We start from the raw sequence: 22,288 nt of genomic DNA, 5'->3' as shown, positions 1-22,288 counted from the left end.
CCTAAGATCTGCTTGGAGAAGAGGAGACATGTATTTCTTTCCCTTATTCTCTTCTCAAGTGTATGTGGCTAGGAATTGGAATCATGCATACCATAGCTCAGAGCCAGACTTCCCGTGAAACTTGTGGCCTCCGTTTTCTTCCTTCACAACTATTCAATCCTCGCTATGTAGGGCTGGACTGCCTCCCTATTCCCCCTACTGTCGCCCCAGTCCTGGGCGTCATAGGGCTCACTCCGCCCGCGGCCATCTCCATTCTGGTTTGTCTGCTAGTTCTCCTCGGTGAGTATTGTGGGAGTCAAAACTCCTGACGACCAAACCGTCGTTCGTCCTCGGTGTTTTACGGCATTTGCGTTTACGACAGCGGCATGCAACTTTGTTGTCGTAAACGTGTCGCACAACGCGTGGAACGAACGGCGGCGCTTCCCCATGCCATGTACTGACCTCCCTGCGTCCCTTTGTATCCCCTAACAGGCCAGAGCTGCGGCCCGCTCGCCGTGGTCAACCCCATCCAGATCTCGCCCGCCGCCCTTGTTGCCATCCTCGTCTGTCTCGTCATCCTGCTGAGTAAGTACACACTTGACACGGCACAGTGCGAGAGTTCCGGCGCGAGCGCGCGAGACTTTCGGTACAGTCCAGGTGTAGAATGAAAATTGGCTCGTGAACTTTTGTTTGCTGGATATAACGCATGGAAATTTACGTTTTCACTGTGAACATTCTGAAATCGCCTTGATACCGCCTGGGTTCTGTTCGCTATCCTAACGGAGTACTTCAAGCGCCTCAGATTGAGATTTGCATGTTGCGTGAAGTGTTTTATAGATATGACTTACTATCGTATACACCTACGTCCTATTTCTGATAATTGTGCCTAGTTTAAATTAGAAAGAATGAAATATCCCAGGATTCTCACTGTGCCCTCTAGCGTGTGTCTGACATGACGTGCTGATACGGACGGAATTGTGTTCATCTAACTTGATAGCTAATCGCACAAATACCCTGCAACTCTCCCGGTCTGACAAGAAACCGTTCATACACTAACAAAGACACTTGCATTGTTTTTGGTGGCATGTAGCATATTTTTATGGTGAAGTATTGTTCTAGTGTGTGTTGTAGAACGTTTAGTTATCTTACAAGCTGTAAATCGTAGCATGGAGAATATGACTATTGATCGCATTTCTTTTATAATTAACGTTTGGATAGCCTTGTAATGCTTTGCTTTATTAGTTTGCTTTGATTTGTAATGCCCGTATGATTCAAAGTCTAGAGAAGACTGTCCTCACAACCTACAGTCTAAACGTCCCAGAAAAACCACTCAGGGGACAGAGAAAATCTGTTCTATGTAGACAGGTGGCCACTATAGCTATATATAGAAACAGAATTCTTTATGCTTCCGTCAATGGTAAAAATAATCTAAGGGACCACCAAAAAGAGGTCACATTGGCCAGGTGGTCACCTGCACAGGTTTGACTGTAACCATTTCGTAGTTCTAATGTTCACTTTGTTCCGCCCACAGTCCTGATCATCGTGTTCGTGGCGTTCAGGCGTCAGTACCAACAGAAGAAGAAGACGATGTACGGCTACGGCAACGGCCCGGACTTCGAGGAGTCTCGCGAGAACATCATGAAGTACGAGGAGGAGGGGTACGGAGAAGAGGACCAGGACGCGTATGACGTCAACCTCATCAAGTCCGTGGGCGATACCCTGAAGCAGCGCAAGGTGAGATGACCGCTGCTGGCGTCAACGTTCTTACTGTAGAAATCTTGCCCAACCGACTTGGTAGTTTTGGGTCGGAATCCAATATTGTATGATGTTCCTGAACTAATGTAATGTAATGTCATTGTCCTCTTGCGATCTTTTTCACTTAATATTTTTACTGACTATTAATGACACAAAATTTTTGTATCAAGGCAGTTTGAAACCATTTATGTCGTCAGTAAATTAGATATAGCGTCGTTAATGCACCGTTTCATCTCTGGAAAGTAACACATATATGTAGTCCTGACACTTTTTTTCACCCCCAAACTCTAGCCGGAGGATAGGAGCAAGTACCCGACCCTTCCGCTAGGGGAGGCTGCTGACGTGGGCGACTTCATCCACGGTCGCCTTGGCGACGCCGAGAAGGACACCAACGATGGCGCCATCGACGAGATGACGCCGTTCGGGGACGAAGGTCAAGGGTCACTGGCCGGGTCGCTGAGTTCACTGAACTCTAGCAGCTCTGACGGCGACCAGAACTACGACTACCTGCACGACTGGGGGCCCAGGTTCTCCAAACTAGCCGACATGTTCAACGACGGGGAGAGTGACGACTAGGCCAGGTTCCTACCTTAAACACCCAGACATTTATGCATATCAAGACATTCCAGACGGAAATGTACTTGGGAAAAGAAATAGAAAGGGTAGACTATACACTTTTACCAGTTTTGACCACTCCTTGTAACCAGAGGTGGTAAAAGTGCATATTGTGTATACTGATGGGAGGGAAAAGATGCTGGTTTGGACAGAATAAGAACGTAAGATTTTATATTTTTGAACCAAAGTTTATCGGCCCAACGTACTTCTCGAACACATAAGTGAAACAGTAGTGACAGTAGTGTTTTTTCTCCACCGAAATGGCCATATTGTAAGTTCATAGCATCCACATGACGACTACTTAGTGCAGAGCGTTTCTCTGATAGCTGAAGTTTGTGGAATATCGTTAGTTATTTCATCTTGTTCCTCTACCGTTCTTGGGAGGAACTCCATCCGTAATTGTGGGGCCAAACTGCTCAAAACCAGTATGTCGACTTCCTAGATCCAGACGTGAATCTGTTGATCAGATTCAGCTGCTATGTTTCATTAAATGAGAAGATAACTTACAGTAGGTTTACTATGGGTCGCCACGAAGTTCAAAGGCCTCCGATGACCAATGGGAGGACTCAAACTGTAACGGTCTAGTTTTCTAGGATGTAGACCAGGTGTTGTGTTAATGACGTGATTGCTTAGAATTGCAGGGTAATCAATCATACGCCGTTCGTCATGTTTCAGTAGACGTTGTGAGCCAGTTTTCTTGATAAAGTTTGACCATTGTATCTACTGTATATGTACCGTTTGGATGAGAATTGGTCAGCCCCAGTCGTGCCCGAGTTCTCGCGAGAGCTCACGAGGAGTTACGAGACTTTCAAACAATCATTGACCAGATAACCATTCTCAAAAGCAGATTTTTAAGTCTCTCTGTTGTTTCTTTGTGAATTATAAGCGCTCAAGTAACCACGTGAACGAAAAACAATGTACCAACGCCAGTACGTGTGAAAGTTTGATGACATTTTTAGTTTGCTAAAGTAATGAAGCTACATACAGTTGAATTCAATTATAGCGGCATACACATAGCATTTGTCGCTATACATGTCTTTCAATATCAACCCCCTGTTCTTAATGTTAAAGCTAAAAGCGAGCGTGTATTTTATGATATCTTGGCGCGTTATACAATTTGTACTTTTATATAGGCTGATAGGATTGTACCAGAGTTTTTGTAAATTATTTGGCTAAAGATTGATGTTGTATAAAGGTGCTTTTTGAAGAGTAAATATTCTCTACATCAGTTGATTAAGTAGCGTAGATGTAACCGCAGAGTAGCGTGCTGTTATTATATAACAACAACTTCCCTCTGCTGTATTGCCGAACAATTGTTCAACAATGTCCGCTTTATGTATAGGGATCTCGCAAAGCTTATGGAATTTATAGTTTGTACTTATCCTAGGGTAGGAACAGAAGCAGCTACATACAGTTACTTTATCTTTTGTTGTTGTTAAGTTTTCAATATCTCTACGTGTTAGCATCAACCACCGTGCCTTTGTGTTATGTTATGAAGTGAACTGCAACCTGTAAGGTTTAATCGTTAAACTAGAGTTATTTATAGTGTAGCTTTCCCAGAGTTCTTCTGCACTTGTTGCATTGGTTAATTTCACTTGCTTCTGCGTTCTTAGAACTATTGAAACTATTTCTCTACCCAAGGAGGTTTGGTATGTCTCTATTAAAACTCCTTGCTTTATCATATAGCATGACAAATTTTAAGAGTACCTTTTCCGCGATAAGATTTTGTGACAGATTGTTAAATTTGCAGCAATGTGTGTACATATGTGGGGTCATTATTGGGCAATAGTAGGTTTCCGATTGTTGTCTATGAGAGCCTATCTCAAAGACTTGGTTATTGCGTGTATTTTTGTACTCCATGATTGTTGTCATCTTACTGTGAAATATTGATATGGTTGTCCTCGCGTTTATGTCGATACTGTGTCAAGGATGGCATCTCTCTTTTTTCTACTTGGAATCTTATGGACATGCTCCAACAAGCCTTTTGAAAGTTGTACCTTTCCCTGAAATGAACGTGAAAATCCGTTGATTGGTTCTACCACACCTTGACGCAGTCTCGCGACTTCTCACGAGAACACGCCACGTGACATATACTGTACATGGATGATGATGCTGTCTGATGATTGACATTCTCTGGCTGTCTCCGCCGTCCATTCCATGGTGTCCTTGTGTATGGATCATATTGTGCCATGTCTTTGATACTATCACCAACTGCTGTAGATTGATGACGTAATTTTCTACCTTGTGCGGCTCAAATAAAGGAAGTTTTCTTGTACTACTGTTCGCATTCTTTGCTGCTGCTTTTGTATCAGTATATTTATTAGGTGCTAAGAAGCCCTGGTGAGAAACGAACGAATGTCTCTGCCAGACTACATGGGTTGCTGGACAAATAGTAGAAATTAGTCATGTAGGTTGAGTAATTTGCCAGAGGAATCAGCCGGACGTAGATATGCAATTTTTGAACCAAAGGAACTGGTGCAATGAATTGCTCTGTAGGGCAAGCTCAGTCCCCCTATCACCAAGTAACAACTTAATAATGAGAAATAAACTGTTCTCCAACTCAAAAAAATTCACTCAGCGGAACTTTCAACCGGATCACCCTGTCTTCATTAGCTATCTGACCCAAGCGCAGTGGACACGTGATTACGCACGTGTGACGTCAGCACTCGGGTCAGATAGCTGATGAAGACCGAGTGATTCGGGCGAAAATTCCGCTGAGTGAAATTCTTGAGCTGAGCTGAGCTGAGTTGGAGAGCACTTTATTTCTCATTATGAATTTTACCAACTCAGATTAACTTTTATGTAAGTAACAACGTTTTTTCTAAATCGACAGGGAGGTATGATAGAGACTATCAATATATATCAGCGGTACTCTTGAAACGCTGCACCATCTCGCTAGCCTCTACCAGGCTCTAGACGTGGCTGGAAAGAGTAAAAATCGGCCAAAATACAGCAAATTGTATCTATCGGCTGGCCAACTCTTCTATGTGGCCAATTTCTACTCTTTCCAGCCTGGTAGAGGCATTGAGATGCCCCATAAATATCGACTGGTTATACATACTTATGCCTTATAGTTTCTAATACCCATTTTCTGTTTGCATGCAACAGAAGAAAGACATTTACCAACCAACCTACAATCCCAGACTGCTTGGATGATAATTGCACTCTAACACCACTCTGTACAAAATCAATATTGTTTTCGAAAATGCGACTATTTAGTATCAAACCTGTAAATTTTCACGTTCTGAAAGGCTGCCGCATCCAAATTGTAATCCTAGTTTATGAAACAAGAATACGTTGACCTAATGCATTCGTGTTTTATATATTTGTCTATCGGTAGAGTCACTTTTCCTGTCGAAGCCCTGTAAGCTGCAGGCATTCCTTATTGTGCAATATGACCTTGGACGCTGGGGGAAGCAGTTTGATGGGCTGAATATTTGTCGGGGTCAAACTTATCTGAGCATAACTAATTTTGTAGGCGGAACGCCGAAATTCCCTGCCAATGTCAATCGCGATTTTGACAGGGCGGGGTGATTTTTTTTCCAACCCTCTGTGCTGGTAAGAAATAGCCCCCACCAGGTCTTTCTACGGGGGTATGGATCGTACAATACAGCAAAAAGGGGGGGAAATTGACCAGGAGAGTCAGTCCGCGTCTAGTCAAACCCTATTATTCTCTAAGCAGAGGTTTCGGTAAAGTAGGGTAGGATTTTTTACGTCACTCTCGAAGGAAACCCTATGCCTATGGTGGCCAAACTCCCCTGGCAAATTGTTTTTCCTGTAGTCTGGTAGAGACAAGATAAGAAAGCCTTACTAATGCTAGGGTCACGGGACCCGGTCGAGTAGATTACGGGAACGAAAAATACGTTATAAAAGACAACAAACACACAAAACGTTAAGAAATTGGACCTTACCATGAATTATGTATATTCCTTATATGAATTTCTATTCTTAGTTTTCTCAAACAGCCCGGTCGGGCCCCGGCTTGGAAATGTGACCCTAGCAGAAAAGTAGCATAACGATTGACCAAATCAATATCTTCGGTCGCAAGGGAGCGTTGTGCTGCTCTTATGAACATTTCTCACCTGTTTGTGAGAAGTTAAGCAAGCCAGGCGAGAACTGAAAATCAGCTTAATGTAAGCCACTCTCATCAGGTAAGAGGATTTGTTCAGTTTGGCGCAGTACAGGTCCTTATCTGTGGTCCCCAGATGGCCAGGCCCACATTACATGTGTTTCCTGCAGTCATCACATTCACAACGCTGTATAAATAGTAACACAACACCATTGTGTACAGTGTAACTCCTTGGTAAGTGTGAAAAACAGTTGTAGCACTACAGAGCGACAATCTGATTTACCCAAAGCAACCGTCTTTTCTCCTTTCTAATGTGTTTTATTGGAAGTGGTCGAAATACTTAATGTAAGGATTAAAATGTAAGAAATCATGATAGTTGTTGTTGATAAATGATATTGACCAATGAAAGCTCGCGAAATCCGCCACCGGATACAGAAACAATATCCGAGGCAGCAGGTGTTTTAAGGGAGGTCAAAGGTTATCTCTAAGCGGATGTCAATACTAATAGCCATCACTCTATCCATCAAAGAAATGCACGTACTGCCAATTCTCCCCCTCGCCTTGTAGGGTTATGTCTAGAATAATGCACATGCATCCTCTTTGATATTTAGGGCCATTTTCTCGTGGTGTAAGGTCAAAGGAAAACGTTTTGGATGTTTTCTCAAGGGCAACATAATCTCCTTATAGGTAATGATATAGAAGCAGGTATTTTCCCGTGTTGTAGGAGAGATGCACGTGAAATATATAACATCTAGGACAGAAATGTGCCGTAAAAGGTTTTCAGACACGTCTCTTTATAAGGTTGGCGCTATGTCCTTCTCGCCTACACCATAATCAGCTATGCGATGGAGACTGGAATGCCTTGTCATTCAGGGATTCAGGCCGTCCTTCCAAACGCGCAGTTCAAACGTAAACACACCGTCCATTTAAGCGGACTCGTTGAACCGTGTGTTGTTAAGGTTAGGTTACATTGGACAATTGCTCCGCACTTCAAACTCGGAGTGACCTCCTTTCTGCATTGTTCCCCTCACGTTGCATTCTGGGGAAGCCGTGTGGAAAGGTAATGAAGCTGCGGCGTGACGTCATCCGTCGGGACCGAGTCAGCTGGATATTAAGTAGCGGGGATAATAGCTGGACCGGTTCGCACCGGTTTGTGTGTACGCTACATTATTTATACCACCGTTGCCGGTGCCGAGTTCAGTATGCTATGAGCAAAGCCGCTCACATCGCCGCTTAGCGCTGACGTGCCGCCTGCCGGCTCGGCCTCGGTAAAAATGGAGTACGACGCCGCGCTGGAGCACCTCGGCCGCTGCGGCCGCTTCCAGAAAATCACCGCCATCGCAATGTCCTTGGTCGGCATCCCAGCCGGCTTTAACATGGTGGCGATGACTTTCCTGGGAGCCATGGCCGACCATCGCTGCCGCCTGCACGACAGCAGCCGGGCGGGGGGTTATGCAGCAAATGTGACAGAAGGACTGAACGCAAGCATACCCTGGGAGAATGTCGGGGGGACATGGAGGCTGAGCCAATGCAATATGTACATGGACCCGTTAGGAGCTGATGCTGGGGAGAACGCCACCATAGCGCCCTGCGAGTATGGCTGGGTGTACGACCACAGCCAGTACAGCAGCAGTATCGTCACTGAGGTATTTACAAATCCTGACAAAGGGATCGAGTAAATCAGACAGCGTCTGTCTAGGCAGGGTTAAATGTAACGTCAGGCCAAATACTGAATAGGTAGCATCAAAAAGAGATAGGACCTGGTTGCGTATTGGGTTTAGCCAGCTTAATAATAATAGTGCGGTTTGGTGTCGTGTTTCCCTCACCCGAACCGACAGGTCCATTGTTCGCCGTCTGTTCCCCGTCTCCTGGCCAAGTTCGTGCCCAGACAGGTCTGTTTGCGGTGTAAATGTGATAGAACATAATGGGCAAGATAGAATGAACAATTGAAGGGGAAACTTAGCTATGGCTCAATAATTTATGCCGTGTGCTGTGAACGCTTCCCAAGCCGCAAAGGTAGTGCATTTCTGGGCAGTTCGCCATGTTTTTCTAGTCTCTACCCCGGGCGGGAAAATACTTGCCAGGAGAGTTTGGCAACCATACTCCATAGGTAGGCGCAACCATGTTAACCTTAGCGTGGACTGACTCTCCTGGTCAATTATTCCCTTTTTTTGCCGAATTCTACGATCCATACCCCCGTAGGAAGGCCTGGTGGAGGCCGATGTTTTTCTCTGTGATAAATGCCGCTTAAGGACGCCGGGTGGTCCGCGTCTGCTCCCATCTTTTACTGAAAACAACCCCGGGACAACACAGCCTTTATAATTATCACTTTATGCATTACAAACAGGCTTGGAAAAAATTTGATTATAAGGCTCATGTTACAATCGTAATTCTATATTCTGTCTTTGATAATGTCAAAACCACCGGCGCTGAATATAAGAAACAAATGCGCTGTCGCTGTAACAAAACATATCCTTGTGATGTTATTAAATGCTTGACATAATTTCTATATACAAATATGTTTTGTAAATCGTTTCGTTGCACCGAAAGGGATTGATGTATGGCTATGAAGATTACATCAGTGATTTCCATGGTGCTAATGTATGATTCTTGTCATGGAATTAAGAGACGAATGTATTCACCGCACATAACGGTGTTTATCTTATCTTTTTCCTCGTTTTCTCTTTCCCATCTTGCGTTCGAAGCGCAGTGGCTTCTATCAAAGCGAGTTCAGCACTTCCTTTGTTGTTGTTCCATCGGATGATGCAATGCGGTAGTCCCGACATGCAGCCTTCGCGCAGGGGACTTGGAAACTAGTGGAAAATGAGCTTTTGGATAACTTATGAAATATATTATGTCTAAAACATATCAAGAAATTAAACGATCCTACTCAAGCTGAAACGTCATTTGCCGCATTTGACGATTTTCCCACCCAGTACTTTGTGGTAGTTTTCTCTCCTATTCTGGAAGCAGTCGTATACAAACACACAGAAGATGTACAAGTGAACCATTTTTTAGCTGTTAGCCTCGTCTCCAAACTTCTTATAGCCGCCGAGTCTCTTTTGTCCTCTCTTATTTTGCGGACAGGACGAAAATTATTCGGAATCCATAATAGGTTTGGAGACCAGGTTAGGTGAACGTAAACGCCTCAATTGGTTTTGTACTATCAAACGGGGAGCGTCAAGTTTTCCCGTTTGAGGAGAGGAGCAGAGTTGTAGAACACGCGCCACTAGACAGGTGGAGAAAATCCACAGGATGAGGTACAAAACAGGTAGCCTTGGTGTCATCCTTCCTAGTTTCCTAGTTTAGAGTATGGGAGCCCCGGTAATGCCACGGTCCCATTTCCAATCCGGGGCCCGGCCGGGCTGTTTGCGAAAACGAAAACTAGAAATAAAACGTTTTATCAAGAAAATACACAATATATGGTTAGGAAGTATTGTTTTTTTACGTTTTGTGTCTTTTGTTGTCTTTTATATCATATTTTTCGTTCCCACAAGCTGCCCGGCCGGGCCCCGAATCGGTGAATGGGACCGTAGCATAAGCTAACTAGGATGGCACCCAGGCTACAAAACAGGCCGAACCATACATCCGCCTTGAGATCAAACATGCACCGGGATCACGTGTATCGGGTAGTCACTGCACAAGGGCGTCATGGGATGGATAAAGCCTCTGAAGACGGAGTGCTTGAGCCACAGCCCTGAGGGCCATTGACCTACTTGCAACGGTCTGCAAGAACTAGAAAAGCGCAGAAAAAGTCTGTAAATGAAACTGTGTTTTTTTCTTCATTTTCCTAATGTTTGATTGATATTTTTTTACACAGGAAATATGTGCAAAGCACTCTGTTTCCTGATGACAACTGGTTCTGTGCAATGTCAGAAATTTCGAAACGGAAGATCAGCCAAGGGACGCCAGTCTGTCTGTAATTATCCGTCAAGTCAGATTGGAAGAAAATTAGTATTGGCCTACTGGCACGAATCAATAGATGCATATCCACACATAACCGGAGAACAAAAAGATCAAGACTGAGAGGTTTCATTCGTTGAGACAGCTGTAAGGTAAAAGTAGCTAATTTTCCATAAATCATATTTCTACTTCCACAAGCGGCCCCTCGTGTTATGCACATAACTCGCTTGCAAAACGGAAAATCTACTTGTAAGAAAATGCGTCTCAACGTACAGCTGAGGTGACAGTATACAGTAAGATAAAACTTGGCGGTAAATAATTTTCCCACGGGACATTTCTTCCTGGGTATACACACCTTGGAATGTAGAGGTCATCATGTACGCGTTCTTCTCAGGCGAGATCACAGAATCGATATATGGAGATCGCGCCTGACTTGATTTTCTGATGACGAATTTGTGGAGAATTGGGTTAACTTCGGCGGGCGCCAACCTGACTACAAAATCTAACCAAAAATGATTATGTGTCTCATCATTGTCTCCAGAAACATTAGATCATCACCTGGGGGCCCTCTAGTTCCGGCAGGGATGCAATGATAGCGTACATCTACATGTACATCAATCACGGATGCCCCAAGATGGCGATTTTTGATTTTTGTAACGGGCGTAACGGCCTGAGTGGTGGCAGGATTGATCTTTAGTACCTAGCGGCGGATTGGATCCCATATATACTGAGGGTGGCAGTATGTAACGCCATGTCGTTATGTAACGCCGTGAGTAAATTCCTTAGGGTGCCCGGCAGGAAGAAGGAAAAAATGGGGATAAGCCATGACATTGAAACGAACTGTTCAGCGCGACCTTGCTGAGATGGGCTGCAGCTGGAGGGGGGGGGGGTGCAATGGGCAGCAGCAAACAGAGCAAGGTGGAAAACAATGACGACCTGCCTCGCGAACTGAAAAGCGGCGAATGCTAGGGTCACATTTCCCAGCCGGGATCCGACCGGGCTGTTTGCGGAAACGGAAAATTAAAATGTATATCAATAAATATGCACAAGCTATGCTCTTGAATAATTTTTGGTACGTTTTGCGTTTTTTGTTGTCTTTCATATCATACCTTTTGTTCCCAAACACTGCCCGGCCGGGCCCCGGATTGAAAATGTGACCCAAGCAGAAGATGATGATGATATGATACCGAGTGCTGTAGGCTTGTAACATCCTACCGACTGCGTTTTCGTTGATAGCGTACTTCCAACAATAATAGAGCTACTGCCGTATGTACAGTCCGGCGCCATCCTTGTAAAGTTTAGTCTGCATCGATATCGCGATAGACACTGGTTGGGGGAAGCGACTATAAGATTAATCCTCCCCGAATAAACCAGATTTGAAATGGCTAACAGAGACAGCACAATATTGCACAAGTTGCCTACGTGCGACTTCACAGGTCGCTATTGTTGTTCTGTGTTGTTTATGTTCCGTGAGACACCTGTCTTGCTAACAGGATCTGTACACAATAAACTGTTAGGCGTTACAAGGTTACGTCACGCATTATTGTACACATGTCACTGGTGCGCCACGCACTGTTAGTGCACACATGTCACTGATACACCTAAACTTCGGTAGCGTGTAACAAAAAACTTTGGGCCGTGACTGTGCATCAATCTTAAATCTTTGTGAATAGTTCGAATTCTTCTTTTGTGCAGCTGAAATGAATTACAGATGCCATATCGATATGGTTTCATTGCGTATCTTTTATCATATTTCTACCTCACTTACTAAACAGACAGGACGATTCCCCACAACACTATGTTTTCTTTCATTTTCTCATTGAGCTCTTTACCCTTCTGATCTTCCCACAGCTATAATCCGTGGCATAGAAAAATACGACTACCAAAGTATACAAAGTGTTCTGGTAGGTACAATATGGATATCTAATGAGAAATCGTGTGTTGATTTTCAGTTCGACCTGGTGTGTGACAAGGCGTGGCTGACGGAGCTGGCACAGTCCATCTACATGTCCGGGGTGTGTGTGGGCGCAGTCTTGTTCGGGGCCTTGTCTGACAGGTCAGTCAGTCTGTCTATCTGTCTGTGTGTCTATCTGTCTGTCTGTCCGCCTGCCTGTCTGCCTCAGTTTGTGATAGGCAGTTGAGGTCAAAGGGCGGCGGTTTACGGCGCGATTTTCAAATTGATAATATTATACTGGTGAATTATGACGGACTGATTATGTCGATGGAGACTTGACTTTGGGGTATATTTAGCATAGTATAGTAGGATTCCCACCATACCTTTTAGTTTCCTTTGAAGGCTATTATCACACTGCAGAAGAAACACACAAGAACCTGACCTTCGGTTGTAAGTATGACGGACGTCAGGAAGGCTAGAATTCTAAATCTTTCCGCTACCCCCGACAGGTACGGACGGCGCCCTATCCTGCTGCTATGCCTGACGGTCCAGATCCCTCTCATGTTCGCCGTCGCCTTTGCGACGGATTACGTCACCTTCGTCACCCTTCGGTTTATCATCGGGGCGACGATGAACGGCTTTCTCTACTCGGGTATCGTCATCGGTGAGTCATGAAAGGCACCATTGCACTGGTACATACATTGTTGCTTCTTTAAATATTGGGGTATATTCTAATGAGTTCAGCCAATGATTTACTATCATGAAAGGCAAGGAAAAGGTAAATGCTCGTGAGCAACTATGCCAGAAACACTGATGTGGTATGAATAAACGTGCCCTTTGATGCAAATTACAGTAAAATATTTGTCTCTGAGTCTCACAGTAGACATTTGGTCTTGGCCCGTTTCTATCAAACATCGTTTAGAAAAAAAATTTTTTCCAAACTTCGCCTCGCTATATACGACCAACCGCATGTGATGAGGTTTTGAAAAACGCACCGACTTTTTAAAAGACGTTCACAAACCAGTCGAAAGACGGACAGAATCACACCAAAACCACACATCTGCTTGGAGATTAGATACATAAACAAGAGGCTAACATGATTTCTGATTGGTCCTCAGGTACGGAGGTGGTGCACACGTCCATGCGCACACTCTTTGGCATGTCGGTGCCTTTCACCATGGTGATCAGCTACATCATGCTGGGCGCGCTGGCCTACTGTTTCCGCGACTGGCGGACCCTGCAGCTCGCCATGTCCATTCCGCTCGTCTTCTTCCTGTCCTACTGGTGGTAAGACATTATCATCTCCGTGGAAACGGACGTGTTGTCTTCGGTCTGTGTGTTTGTTTGTTTTTGTTTGTCTTGGTGCGTGTTGGCAGTTATTTGATTATTGCAGAGTGACAGGATGTGAGGCGAAAACCGGTGTAACTGGAGACTTTGACTTTGACTTTATTCAGATCCACAATTAGACTTGCAGGTTGGGAAGGCTGGTTTGGCCTGGGTTCAAAATTGCTGTCGCAGGCTTGGCCGGGGTCCATCATTCCCACAGAAAGGCAGGCAAAAATGAATATTTCACGGAGCTATGAGACCTTCGATTTCTTGTTGGAGTTGTCATGGTTAGCTTTTCTCACTGATTGGTAATCTCCTCCGTTTTCATCAATGGAAAAGAAATGCAGCAGCAAGACGATAAGAATAACATAGGCTAACAACGTTTAATTCGCAAAAAGGTATTGGTCTCGTGACAAATCTAGGAGTCAATCTTTCGGAGTACTAGTAAAATCCAGATATTCCAGATACAAAATTCAGGTATTCACAGCATATCTGGATCACTTGAAGTCTCTAGCTCTAGAACAGAGTTTGTGATAAAAAGAAAAACACTAACGTCGCATTGCTGCCGTTGTCCGCAGGTTGGCGCCCGAGTCTCCCCGCTGGCTGCTGACCAATCGAAAGTCAGAGGAGGCGAAGGCGGTCATCAGGAAGGCGGCCAAACAAAATGGCGTCGAGATCCCGGAGAAAATCTACGAACTCATCGACCAAGCCGGGGAACAGGTAATACAGATTACTTCACATCTCCGTACAAGAAGCCAGTTTTTTGTTGGCATGTTGTTTCAAGCATTGTGTGCCCTCATCTGCAAAAACACAACTCCCACCTTTTTCACTTAAGGAGGATTCGTTAACGAATCCCGGGAAAGGAATAGAGAGGAATAGAGTGGGTTTGATGGTCTACAAGGGACGACACAAACAGCAAGAGGAAGTGACGTAAGGATGACCGGCAGGTAAGAACAACAACAAAAAACAATGCTTTTGCCAATTGTAAAAATTGACATACAGTTGGCCTTTTTCTACACCACGGAAGACGCCTGACTTGCGAAATGTGTTTCTGTATCGAATCTTTAGGGTCCCCATGACTGTGGACCCCGGACCTACACAATGCTGGATCTGATGCGCACGCCAAAACTGAGGTCCACAACCATACTGATATCCATCAACTGGTGAGCTTTCTGTTCCAACTCCTGTACTGTATAGATCTTTAAATCTATGCCCATAATATCTTATCAGCTTAAGTCGTATCTGTATGATTCTCAACTTTGCAATTTATCTGCTATTTCATCAAGGACTCCATATCATGAGACCATTTGTTGCAACACAGATCCTAAAAATGACGGTTGTCTCCACCTAGGTTCGTCCTGTCTGCCGTCTACTATGGTCTCTGCGTGGGAACCGCGTCTTTGGCGGGGGACCACTACGTCAACTTCATCACCAGCGCATGCGTGGAGCTTGTGGGCGTGTTCTTGGCCTGGTTCCTCATGGAGCGATGCGGGAGGAAGCTGCCCTCCGTAGTCTTCATGCTGCTAGGCGGCTGCGCATGCGCCGCAACTGCTGCTGTACCGCAGAGTAAGTCCTGAATTTTTCTTTAAAAAAAGAAAATCACCGGAGCTTTACTAGACATGATCCTAGATCAAGATCATTATCAATCATGTAATCTGTTACTTTGTTATATTTTGTATGACCCTTACTCTCCAGGCAGAGGTTGGTGGAGAAGATTGTGTCCTTTTTACAGTCGTGCAGAGTGCTGACAGAAAACGGGGCATATGATAGAAAGGTCACAATCTTCTCCACCTGCCTCTGCTTGGAGAGTATGACCCTTACCTCTTCCCTCGTGACCTCATTGGAAAGCGCCCCATATGAGTTATTCAAAGTTCAAACCAAATCTAACCTACGTCCATGGATTAACGTACTTTCCATAACGGAATGCTTCCTTCACCTTCCCAGCGTACCCGATGATCTCTACCGTGCTGGCCATGGTGGGGAGGTTCGGCATCAGCGTCAGCTTCAACGTCTTCTACGTGTATTCTGCAGAGGTGTTCCCCACTGTCGTAAGGTACGTCTCATATATAATGCTTCCAGACTATTTTCCAGTCAGAGGTTTCGATTGGGGGCTAGTAGTGGCCGCAATTTTTAACGCTGGGAGGGAGGGTCTAGAGGGCACAGACAAGATCTTTCCGGCATAAGAACCTGGCCCATATGTTGAAAGTCGCGAATCAGCACTACCCCAAAAATAAACGCCAGCGCTCCTAGACGGCTGCGAAGCAGGGTAAACTTATACTACCATACTGCTTTGTGTCCTAACCGTTTTTTTCCCTCCGTTAGAAACATGGGGCTGGGCGTGGCCACCATGCTGGCGCGGGTGGGCGGCATCATCGCGCCGTTCATCTACCTGCTGGCGGACACCTGGCGGCCCCTGCCCCTGCTCACCTTCGGCCTCATGTCCATCGTCTCCGGCCTCACCATGCTCACCATGCCGGAGACGCTCGGAAAACCGCTGCCAAACACCATCGCCTCCGTGGAAAACGTCAGGTACAAGATCGAGATGGTTAAGCCTCTATCTCACTGGACCCGCGGCACGTTGGCGACCTCGTTGCGATTCGACAGAGCACTAAATGAATTTCATCGATATTTTTAAAACGAATCTTTTTACGCTTTGTGTGTTTTGTTGTCTTTTTAGTAATACTTGCACGTTTTGTATGATATCCCCATTGTAAAGTGAAGGGTAACGAACGTTCCGCAGGTCCAGTGAGATATCGGCTTAAGTAAAGCAAAGCACCAGTATACAATGTAGTTTTACACAATACTGGTGCTTTTTTTTATTCCATCCATTTGCTATAATTCATTGTTTGATTATGTCGTCTATCGACTGAGAATGAGAAAGAAAACAGAAATCCCATAACATTTCATAAGATATACTCTGCCTGATACGTAGATAGGACGGCTTCGCGATTTGTCTCTACCATGAAAAACAGGAGTGTATAACGTTACATGTATTTATGTGACTCCCTTGGTTTTTCAGCCAACTCCCACCGCCCATACTGGTGCCGGACGGCGTGGTGCTCCCGAGCGACACGGACAAACCGCTGATCGTCTTCCAAAAACTCACCGTGCTGTAGTGGACACGTACAAACACACAAACTTATAAGTTATAGAAGCACACATACAAGCTGCAGATCCCTAAGACTCTGTAATATCATACACAGATGCATACCGAAAACGTAGGGACATTGCCCTTCCAGTGAAATAATGAATACAGGAGACATATGATATGTGCTTTTGAAGTGGTGCAGAACTTCACACCTACAGTGAAACATGGCGAGACAGATTGGCCTTCTTTTTTTCAAGTATGAAAACAAACCAACGAATGTCCAAATCTACTTAAGTTTATATGTAGCCATATCTACTTTAGTTTCGATATGCGTTGTACAACCTGTGCTATACTTACGGATGAGTTAAAAGATATCGTGTTGCTAGATTTTCATCAAGTTATCTTGCCCTGGTCTGGTCGATCCTGTACAGGACACTAGCACTGAGACCTTGTTGCATTGCTTGTTAGACTTATTCAGATGCCATAAAGGTTGTTCTATATATTATTGAGCATCCATGAGACCAAGATATATAACTTTATCAGACAGAAAAGTGACATGAAGTGCCAAGAAATAGGAAGTTGCCATTCTACAACGGATGTCCCGATTGGAAGCTGCCAAGAGAATGTTAAGATATTGGTGTATGTCAGTATGTTGTCAGTGAACAGCACGAATATTTCTGATTTTTTTCAAAGCCTAATTACGTGGAGAAATTACGTATCCAATATATACTATCGAAGCTTACATGCGGTGTCATGAAAGTCGTTCAGGATGCCACCTTGCGGTTTTAGATGTAACTGCTCCACGTGACGTTTATCACTTAACGCTGTCATCAAGATCATGACAATCGCACTGTTAATCCATATTGGATGTTATAGATATCCTATAGATATATTCTTCACAGAAAGAACTTAGTATACGTGTTACCTGCGTGTAAATATGCCAGATGTATGTATAAACGTAACGGGTGTAGATATGTATATGTAGATATGTCTATACGTGTCTAACCGCTGCCGTTGTATTTAAGTTGTTACTGTCATGACAAATAAACAGTGAAAGCTGCTGTACATTCAAATGGTATTTAAGCCGTGTTTGTTTGTTTGTTTGTTTGTTTGTTTACTGTGAATCCTTGGTTTAGTCATAGATGTCAAAATATATTCCCCTCGCGTCAGCACGTCGGCAGAACGTAATGCCTATACGGTAATTAGCCTTACAAAAATAATTTCATCAGGTTGGTAGAACATAGGATATTGGAGATTCTTTTTACACAACCAGTAAATCTCACCTGCTGGCGTCTAGCCGCAAAAGCGTCACCTACTTCGGCTACGTATATCGGCGAGAAGCAGTACTCCAGTCAGAAGCTCTGGAGAAGGTGTCTGACAGACACCGAAACGTCAGCACGTGAGATTTACTGGTTGTGTAAAAAGAATCTCCAATATACTAGGTATTAGCCTGCTATCTAAACCTATTATAGCTGCCGAGTCTCTTTTGTTTCCTTTGGGCAACGTTGCATCGGAGTAACAGTCGTTGCATAATGATATGTCTTTGGACACAATTAATGAACATATATACGAGATATTAACCTTAAATCGCGAACACGACCTTAAACACTTACGTTCTCTTCGCGTCAGTAGGACTCCGATCCATTATAGTTTGTTTTTGACCAATGAGAGGGCTGTATTTCAGGCTTTTCTTTGTAGATATCTCAAGTTACGTGAAGTAAAAGACACTGGACCAATGAGGGGCAAGCATTGTAGTAAAAAGAACCGTTCAGTGTCTAAAAATAAAACACGTTACTCGCAGGTGTTTTCCCAAAAGCTCATACTCTTCCTGGACAGTTTGAGATTCAGAGTGACTATCATATACCCTAGGAGCGATACCTTGTCCATTTATCGTGGATAAAGTAAACGGTCGCATAGAAAGAATGACTACGGAGAAGCAGAGCCCGTTCCTGTCCGGCGGACCGACCCGTCGGGACCGTCTGCCCGTGTTGGTCGGCGTCCTGGCCGCCCTGGTGTGCGGGATCAGCGTGCTGACGGGGGTGGTGGTGGTGCACAACATGCAGCAGGAGCTGACAGGTGTGAGGGGGGAGAATACCGGACTGAGGGAGCGGCTGGTGGCGGTGGAGAACATACTGGATGGTATCCTTGCTGGACAGGACCGAACTGTTGGTGGTTCGACTGTGAGTTTCTTCCTGTATCTATATGTCGAGTGTTGGTCTTTCTCTATTTAGTTCCACGTTACGTTCTATAATTTACTCCTGGATCACAAATGACCGACTCCTTCATACCTATACTCTTACAACAACCTGTCATCCATGTAGGAAGTCACACCTGGCATAGGCTGGGTTTACACACTCTGAGTCGACTCGGAGCCACTGAGTCGACCCCAAGTAGACTAAAAACGCATGTGTAAACCCAGCCATAGTCATACTCGGACAATGTTCTAGCCTCCACCTGCTATTGTTGTAAAACCTCTTGTATTTCTGTATAACAGAGTGGTGTCCGTAAGCATGGGGACGTCGCCAGCACGGGTCAGGGTGACGAGGTGCATGTGCGAGTCAAGAGACAAGCAATCCCTGGACTGTTCGACCGTAAGTCTTCTCTCGTGTTTCCACCTATAACTAAGACGGTCCTACAGAACGCTACATGTACTAGTAGATCAATCCTAGCACAGTCCGCAGGCTTTCCGACAACGTTCATGGTAAGCAATGAACAGGAAGAAATACATTCCTCGACATCTCTTACTGTGTTCACGGGGGAGGTTCGACACGGGTCATTTGACGCCCATACACGTGCACGTACACTACATAGAAAGCATTGATTGGCTACACAAAGTCTACCACACGGCTATCAGGCAATGGTACATTGACTACTACATCAGAGTGTGAAGCATTAATTCGGTCAAGCCGCAAGAAAATGAATGTGCCCAGACTGTAAAGGAATGGTGGTCAAGACCTGCAAACGTTTTTGGCCTTAAGTTGTATGAATATCCAATATACGTCGAAAACTTAGCCAAGGATTTCACATTGAAAGATGAGTTTGTGTTACTGTCTAACGGCGTCAACATATCATATTGCAAAATGGAAATAACCACAACCCTCAATAATGTTCAACCCAGACTGCGTTCAAGGACCCCCCGGTCCCCCTGGGAGAGACGGACGGGACGGACAGCCAGGGGCGGACGGACAGCCTGGAACGGACGGGACGGACGGACAATCCGGGCGGGACGGACGGGACGGAGTACCGGGGACTCAGGGTTCAGCCGGGGCTGTAGGACCTGTCGGTTTACAGGTACGTGATCGGGCCCTATTTTTTTCTCTAACTACAGATATTTGTTTCAAAAGTGCCTTCGTTAGTAGAAAAGCTGTTTTCATTCTTCTTCTTCTTATATCATCAACACAGGGACCCCCTGGAGACACGGGTGCGCCAGGAACAGACGGCACAGGTAACTTTACCTACGTTTATATTTCCCTGCTGATACTATCCAAAACACTAAGTTTCATCTCTGGCATCTATCAAACGCATTTCTCATTAGAAGAAGAACTTTATTGCGCGACAATTGTAACGGGTACAATGTATGGCAATTTGTAGATACCGTGAGCAATGGACTATTTCTAATATTTAACATGATCTTTGCTAATGCAATTCAAAGGCATAGAATGACAATTGTGCATGCCAACGTATTACCATTCAGGTGAGTTTCCATTCCATGATTATTATGTTGTGATTGTCTGTGTTCAATTTGATGATGGAAATTCATCTCAATGATCTACAGGAGGAGCTGTCTATGTTCGCTGGGGGAGGAAAACTTGTCCGGACAGCTCAGGGACGGAAATGCTGTACTCTGGTATGAGCTGTTGCACAGATACCTGGTGTCACAATATCATATATCCACATAGCAATTTAAGATGCACCTAACCGCGATGCACCCCTGCATGATTGTACATATACATTCTCATACGACTGTGATGCTGAAGTTTGTTCTGTGTGAAGAGTGTAGAAGCAGCAAAATATTTTTTGAAGATTTGTCGTTTTATTCTAAAGGAGCATTCATGCATACTTGTTATTTCAAGGCATACGCATACAGGCAAATGTTATTCCATAGAAAAATCCCTGTGTGGTATTGGTAAAAACGCGAGCCGTGGCGAAGCCGCATTGCACTACCACTAGCTACTGGAAAAAGCATAATGCTTCACCTCAATTGAGGATGGCTGATTTGCTATGTTTACTGTATTGGTTTGCTATATACATGTATAAAGACAAAAAAAAATCTATTATAAAACTCAAAACGTGGTTTAGAACTTGACATGTAGCATTCATATGTAATTACAGGAGTGGCAGGAGGTACGGATCACTCCCAGCCAGGCGGCGGGACCAACTTCCAGTGTCTGCCGACCGATCCACAGTGGGGAACGTACCAAGACGGGGTCCAAGGGGGCCGAGCATTTATGTATGGAGGTGAATATGAACAGATCACAAATGCCCCGTTCGGCTCCACTTCCCTTCTCAACCATGACGTCCCGTGTGCGGTCTGCTACGTCCCAACCCGCGGCAGTAAGTTAATGATCCCCGCCCGTAACACCTGCCCCACCGGCTGGACCCAGGAGTACCATGGGTACCTCATGGCTGGTGACCACACTCATCCCGGTGCTAAAGAGTACGTCTGTGTGGATGAACAGCCTGAGGCCGTGCCGGGCGGACACGAAAACAAACAAGGAGCAATGTTCTACCCCGTGGAAGCCCGCTGTGGGTCCCTGCCGTGTCCCAGCTACGTGGAAGGGAGGGAGCTCACCTGTGTCGTCTGCACAAAGTAGAACGTTGTAATCATTGTGTCGCTGTTGAAAAAAGCCTTTTCCGCTGAGAAAAGAGTAGATTTGATAAGTTTATGATATAGTCACTTGTGTTCAGTAAGTATTTGTGGCTGCGAGTGTGTATGTCATTGTTTCAACAACTTGTCCCTTTTTGTATAAAATGTCTGGTTTAGTTGTAATTTTCCTACGTTGACCTTGATTTGTTTAAAGTTTAAACCGTTGTTGTCGCATCCTGATGGTATTTACATGTGAAACAGCTTTTGAAATCCAAAAGACTGTATTACATTTTAATATAGGTGGTAAAGGTAAACATAAGTCTGGCATCTATACCATTTTGCGAGGGACCAAATGCAGGAAGCAGAGTAAAAATGGGACGGATGACAGACTGGTAAGGCACAGGTGAGCACTTTCATTTGCTCCTGACTGAAAGGACTTTGCTGCTTTCTCGATGTTTAAACTTTCACTGAAGGATTCAAGTGACACACTAATCAAGGTTACGTACTAGGTCCAGGTGAGATGGGTCTCAACGGCGTGAATAAAGAGCAATATTTATTCATACAACAAAGAACGATGTCTGATATTGACTGCAAGTATACGTACTCCTACGCAGCCTGGGCGTTACTATTTTTCAGGGGGGGAGTTAACATGCTACACTGACACTGTTGGGTCGATAGGTTCACCTACTCTGGTCATGTGGTAATAACATGAGTAAGAAAAGGAACAGACACTTATATGCTATTGGAAACATCAACTGCGTGGGCAAAATGCTCGAAACAATGTAAAAAAAGTTACAGGTGAAGCAACCTCAAGTGTCACCAAGGCTTCACTTGCAAAAGCCGACAGGTGTT

The 22,288-nt window shown here is 44.7% G+C and overlaps 3 protein-coding genes across 9 annotated transcripts in view; all 3 read left to right on the top strand.

Annotated features, from left to right (window-relative positions):
- LOC136432300 (uncharacterized) overlaps nt 1-4,624 on the top strand; it is a 57,747-nt gene extending 53,123 nt beyond the window's left edge. For all 7 annotated transcript variants that reach the window (XM_066423495.1, XM_066423503.1, XM_066423531.1 and 4 more), the window contains exons 12-14: nt 472-564; nt 1,511-1,713; nt 2,026-4,624. In XM_066423495.1, the coding sequence (XP_066279592.1) occupies nt 472-564; nt 1,511-1,713; nt 2,026-2,310 (581 nt within the window). In that variant the 3' untranslated portion in view covers nt 2,311-4,624. The remainder of the gene's footprint in view (nt 1-471; nt 565-1,510; nt 1,714-2,025) is intronic.
- Nucleotides 4,625-7,538: 2,914 nt separating this feature from the next.
- On the top strand, nt 7,539-17,707 carry LOC136432293 (organic cation transporter protein-like). The gene is made up of 10 exons (XM_066423483.1): nt 7,539-8,064; nt 12,274-12,377; nt 12,725-12,879; nt 13,334-13,502; nt 14,120-14,261; nt 14,610-14,704; nt 14,893-15,107; nt 15,486-15,594; nt 15,864-16,070; nt 16,561-17,707. Exons 1-10 carry the CDS (start codon nt 7,693-7,695, stop codon nt 16,655-16,657), a joined length of 1,665 nt encoding a protein of 554 aa, XP_066279580.1. The 5' UTR covers nt 7,539-7,692; the 3' UTR covers nt 16,658-17,707.
- Nucleotides 17,708-18,439: 732 nt separating this feature from the next.
- Nucleotides 18,440-22,245, top strand: LOC136432292 (short-chain collagen C4-like). The gene is made up of 6 exons (XM_066423467.1): nt 18,440-18,809; nt 19,124-19,220; nt 19,748-19,920; nt 20,032-20,074; nt 20,405-20,476; nt 20,962-22,245. Exons 1-6 carry the CDS (start codon nt 18,552-18,554, stop codon nt 21,441-21,443), a joined length of 1,125 nt encoding a protein of 374 aa, XP_066279564.1. The 5' UTR covers nt 18,440-18,551; the 3' UTR covers nt 21,444-22,245.
- Nucleotides 22,246-22,288: the final 43 nt, after the last annotated feature.

This window comes from Branchiostoma lanceolatum, chromosome 1 (genome assembly GCF_035083965.1).
Source record: "Branchiostoma lanceolatum isolate klBraLanc5 chromosome 1, klBraLanc5.hap2, whole genome shotgun sequence".
Lineage (NCBI taxonomy): Eukaryota > Metazoa > Chordata > Leptocardii > Amphioxiformes > Branchiostomatidae > Branchiostoma > Branchiostoma lanceolatum.
This window is presented reverse-complemented; position numbering and strand designations above follow the sequence as displayed.

What these genes read in the sequence shown, in the direction of transcription:
- LOC136432293 (XM_066423483.1), top strand. Translation starts at nt 7,693, where the DNA reads ATGGAGTACGACGCCGCGCTGGAGCACCTCGGCCGCTGCGGCCGCTTC. An exon ending in TTCTTCCTGTCCTACTGGTG is followed by an intron (nt 13,503 to 14,119) that starts GTAAGACATTAT and finishes CGTTGTCCGCAG; the next exon opens with GTTGGCGCCCGAGTCTCCCC. An exon ending in GCCTCCGTGGAAAACGTCAG is followed by an intron (nt 16,071 to 16,560) that starts GTACAAGATCGA and finishes TTGGTTTTTCAG; the next exon opens with CCAACTCCCACCGCCCATAC.
- LOC136432292 (XM_066423467.1), top strand. Translation starts at nt 18,552, where the DNA reads ATGACTACGGAGAAGCAGAGCCCGTTCCTGTCCGGCGGACCGACCCGT. An exon ending in TAGGACCTGTCGGTTTACAG is followed by an intron (nt 19,921 to 20,031) that starts GTACGTGATCGG and finishes TCATCAACACAG; the next exon opens with GGACCCCCTGGAGACACGGG. An exon ending in GCCAGGAACAGACGGCACAG is followed by an intron (nt 20,075 to 20,404) that starts GTAACTTTACCT and finishes AATGATCTACAG; the next exon opens with GAGGAGCTGTCTATGTTCGC.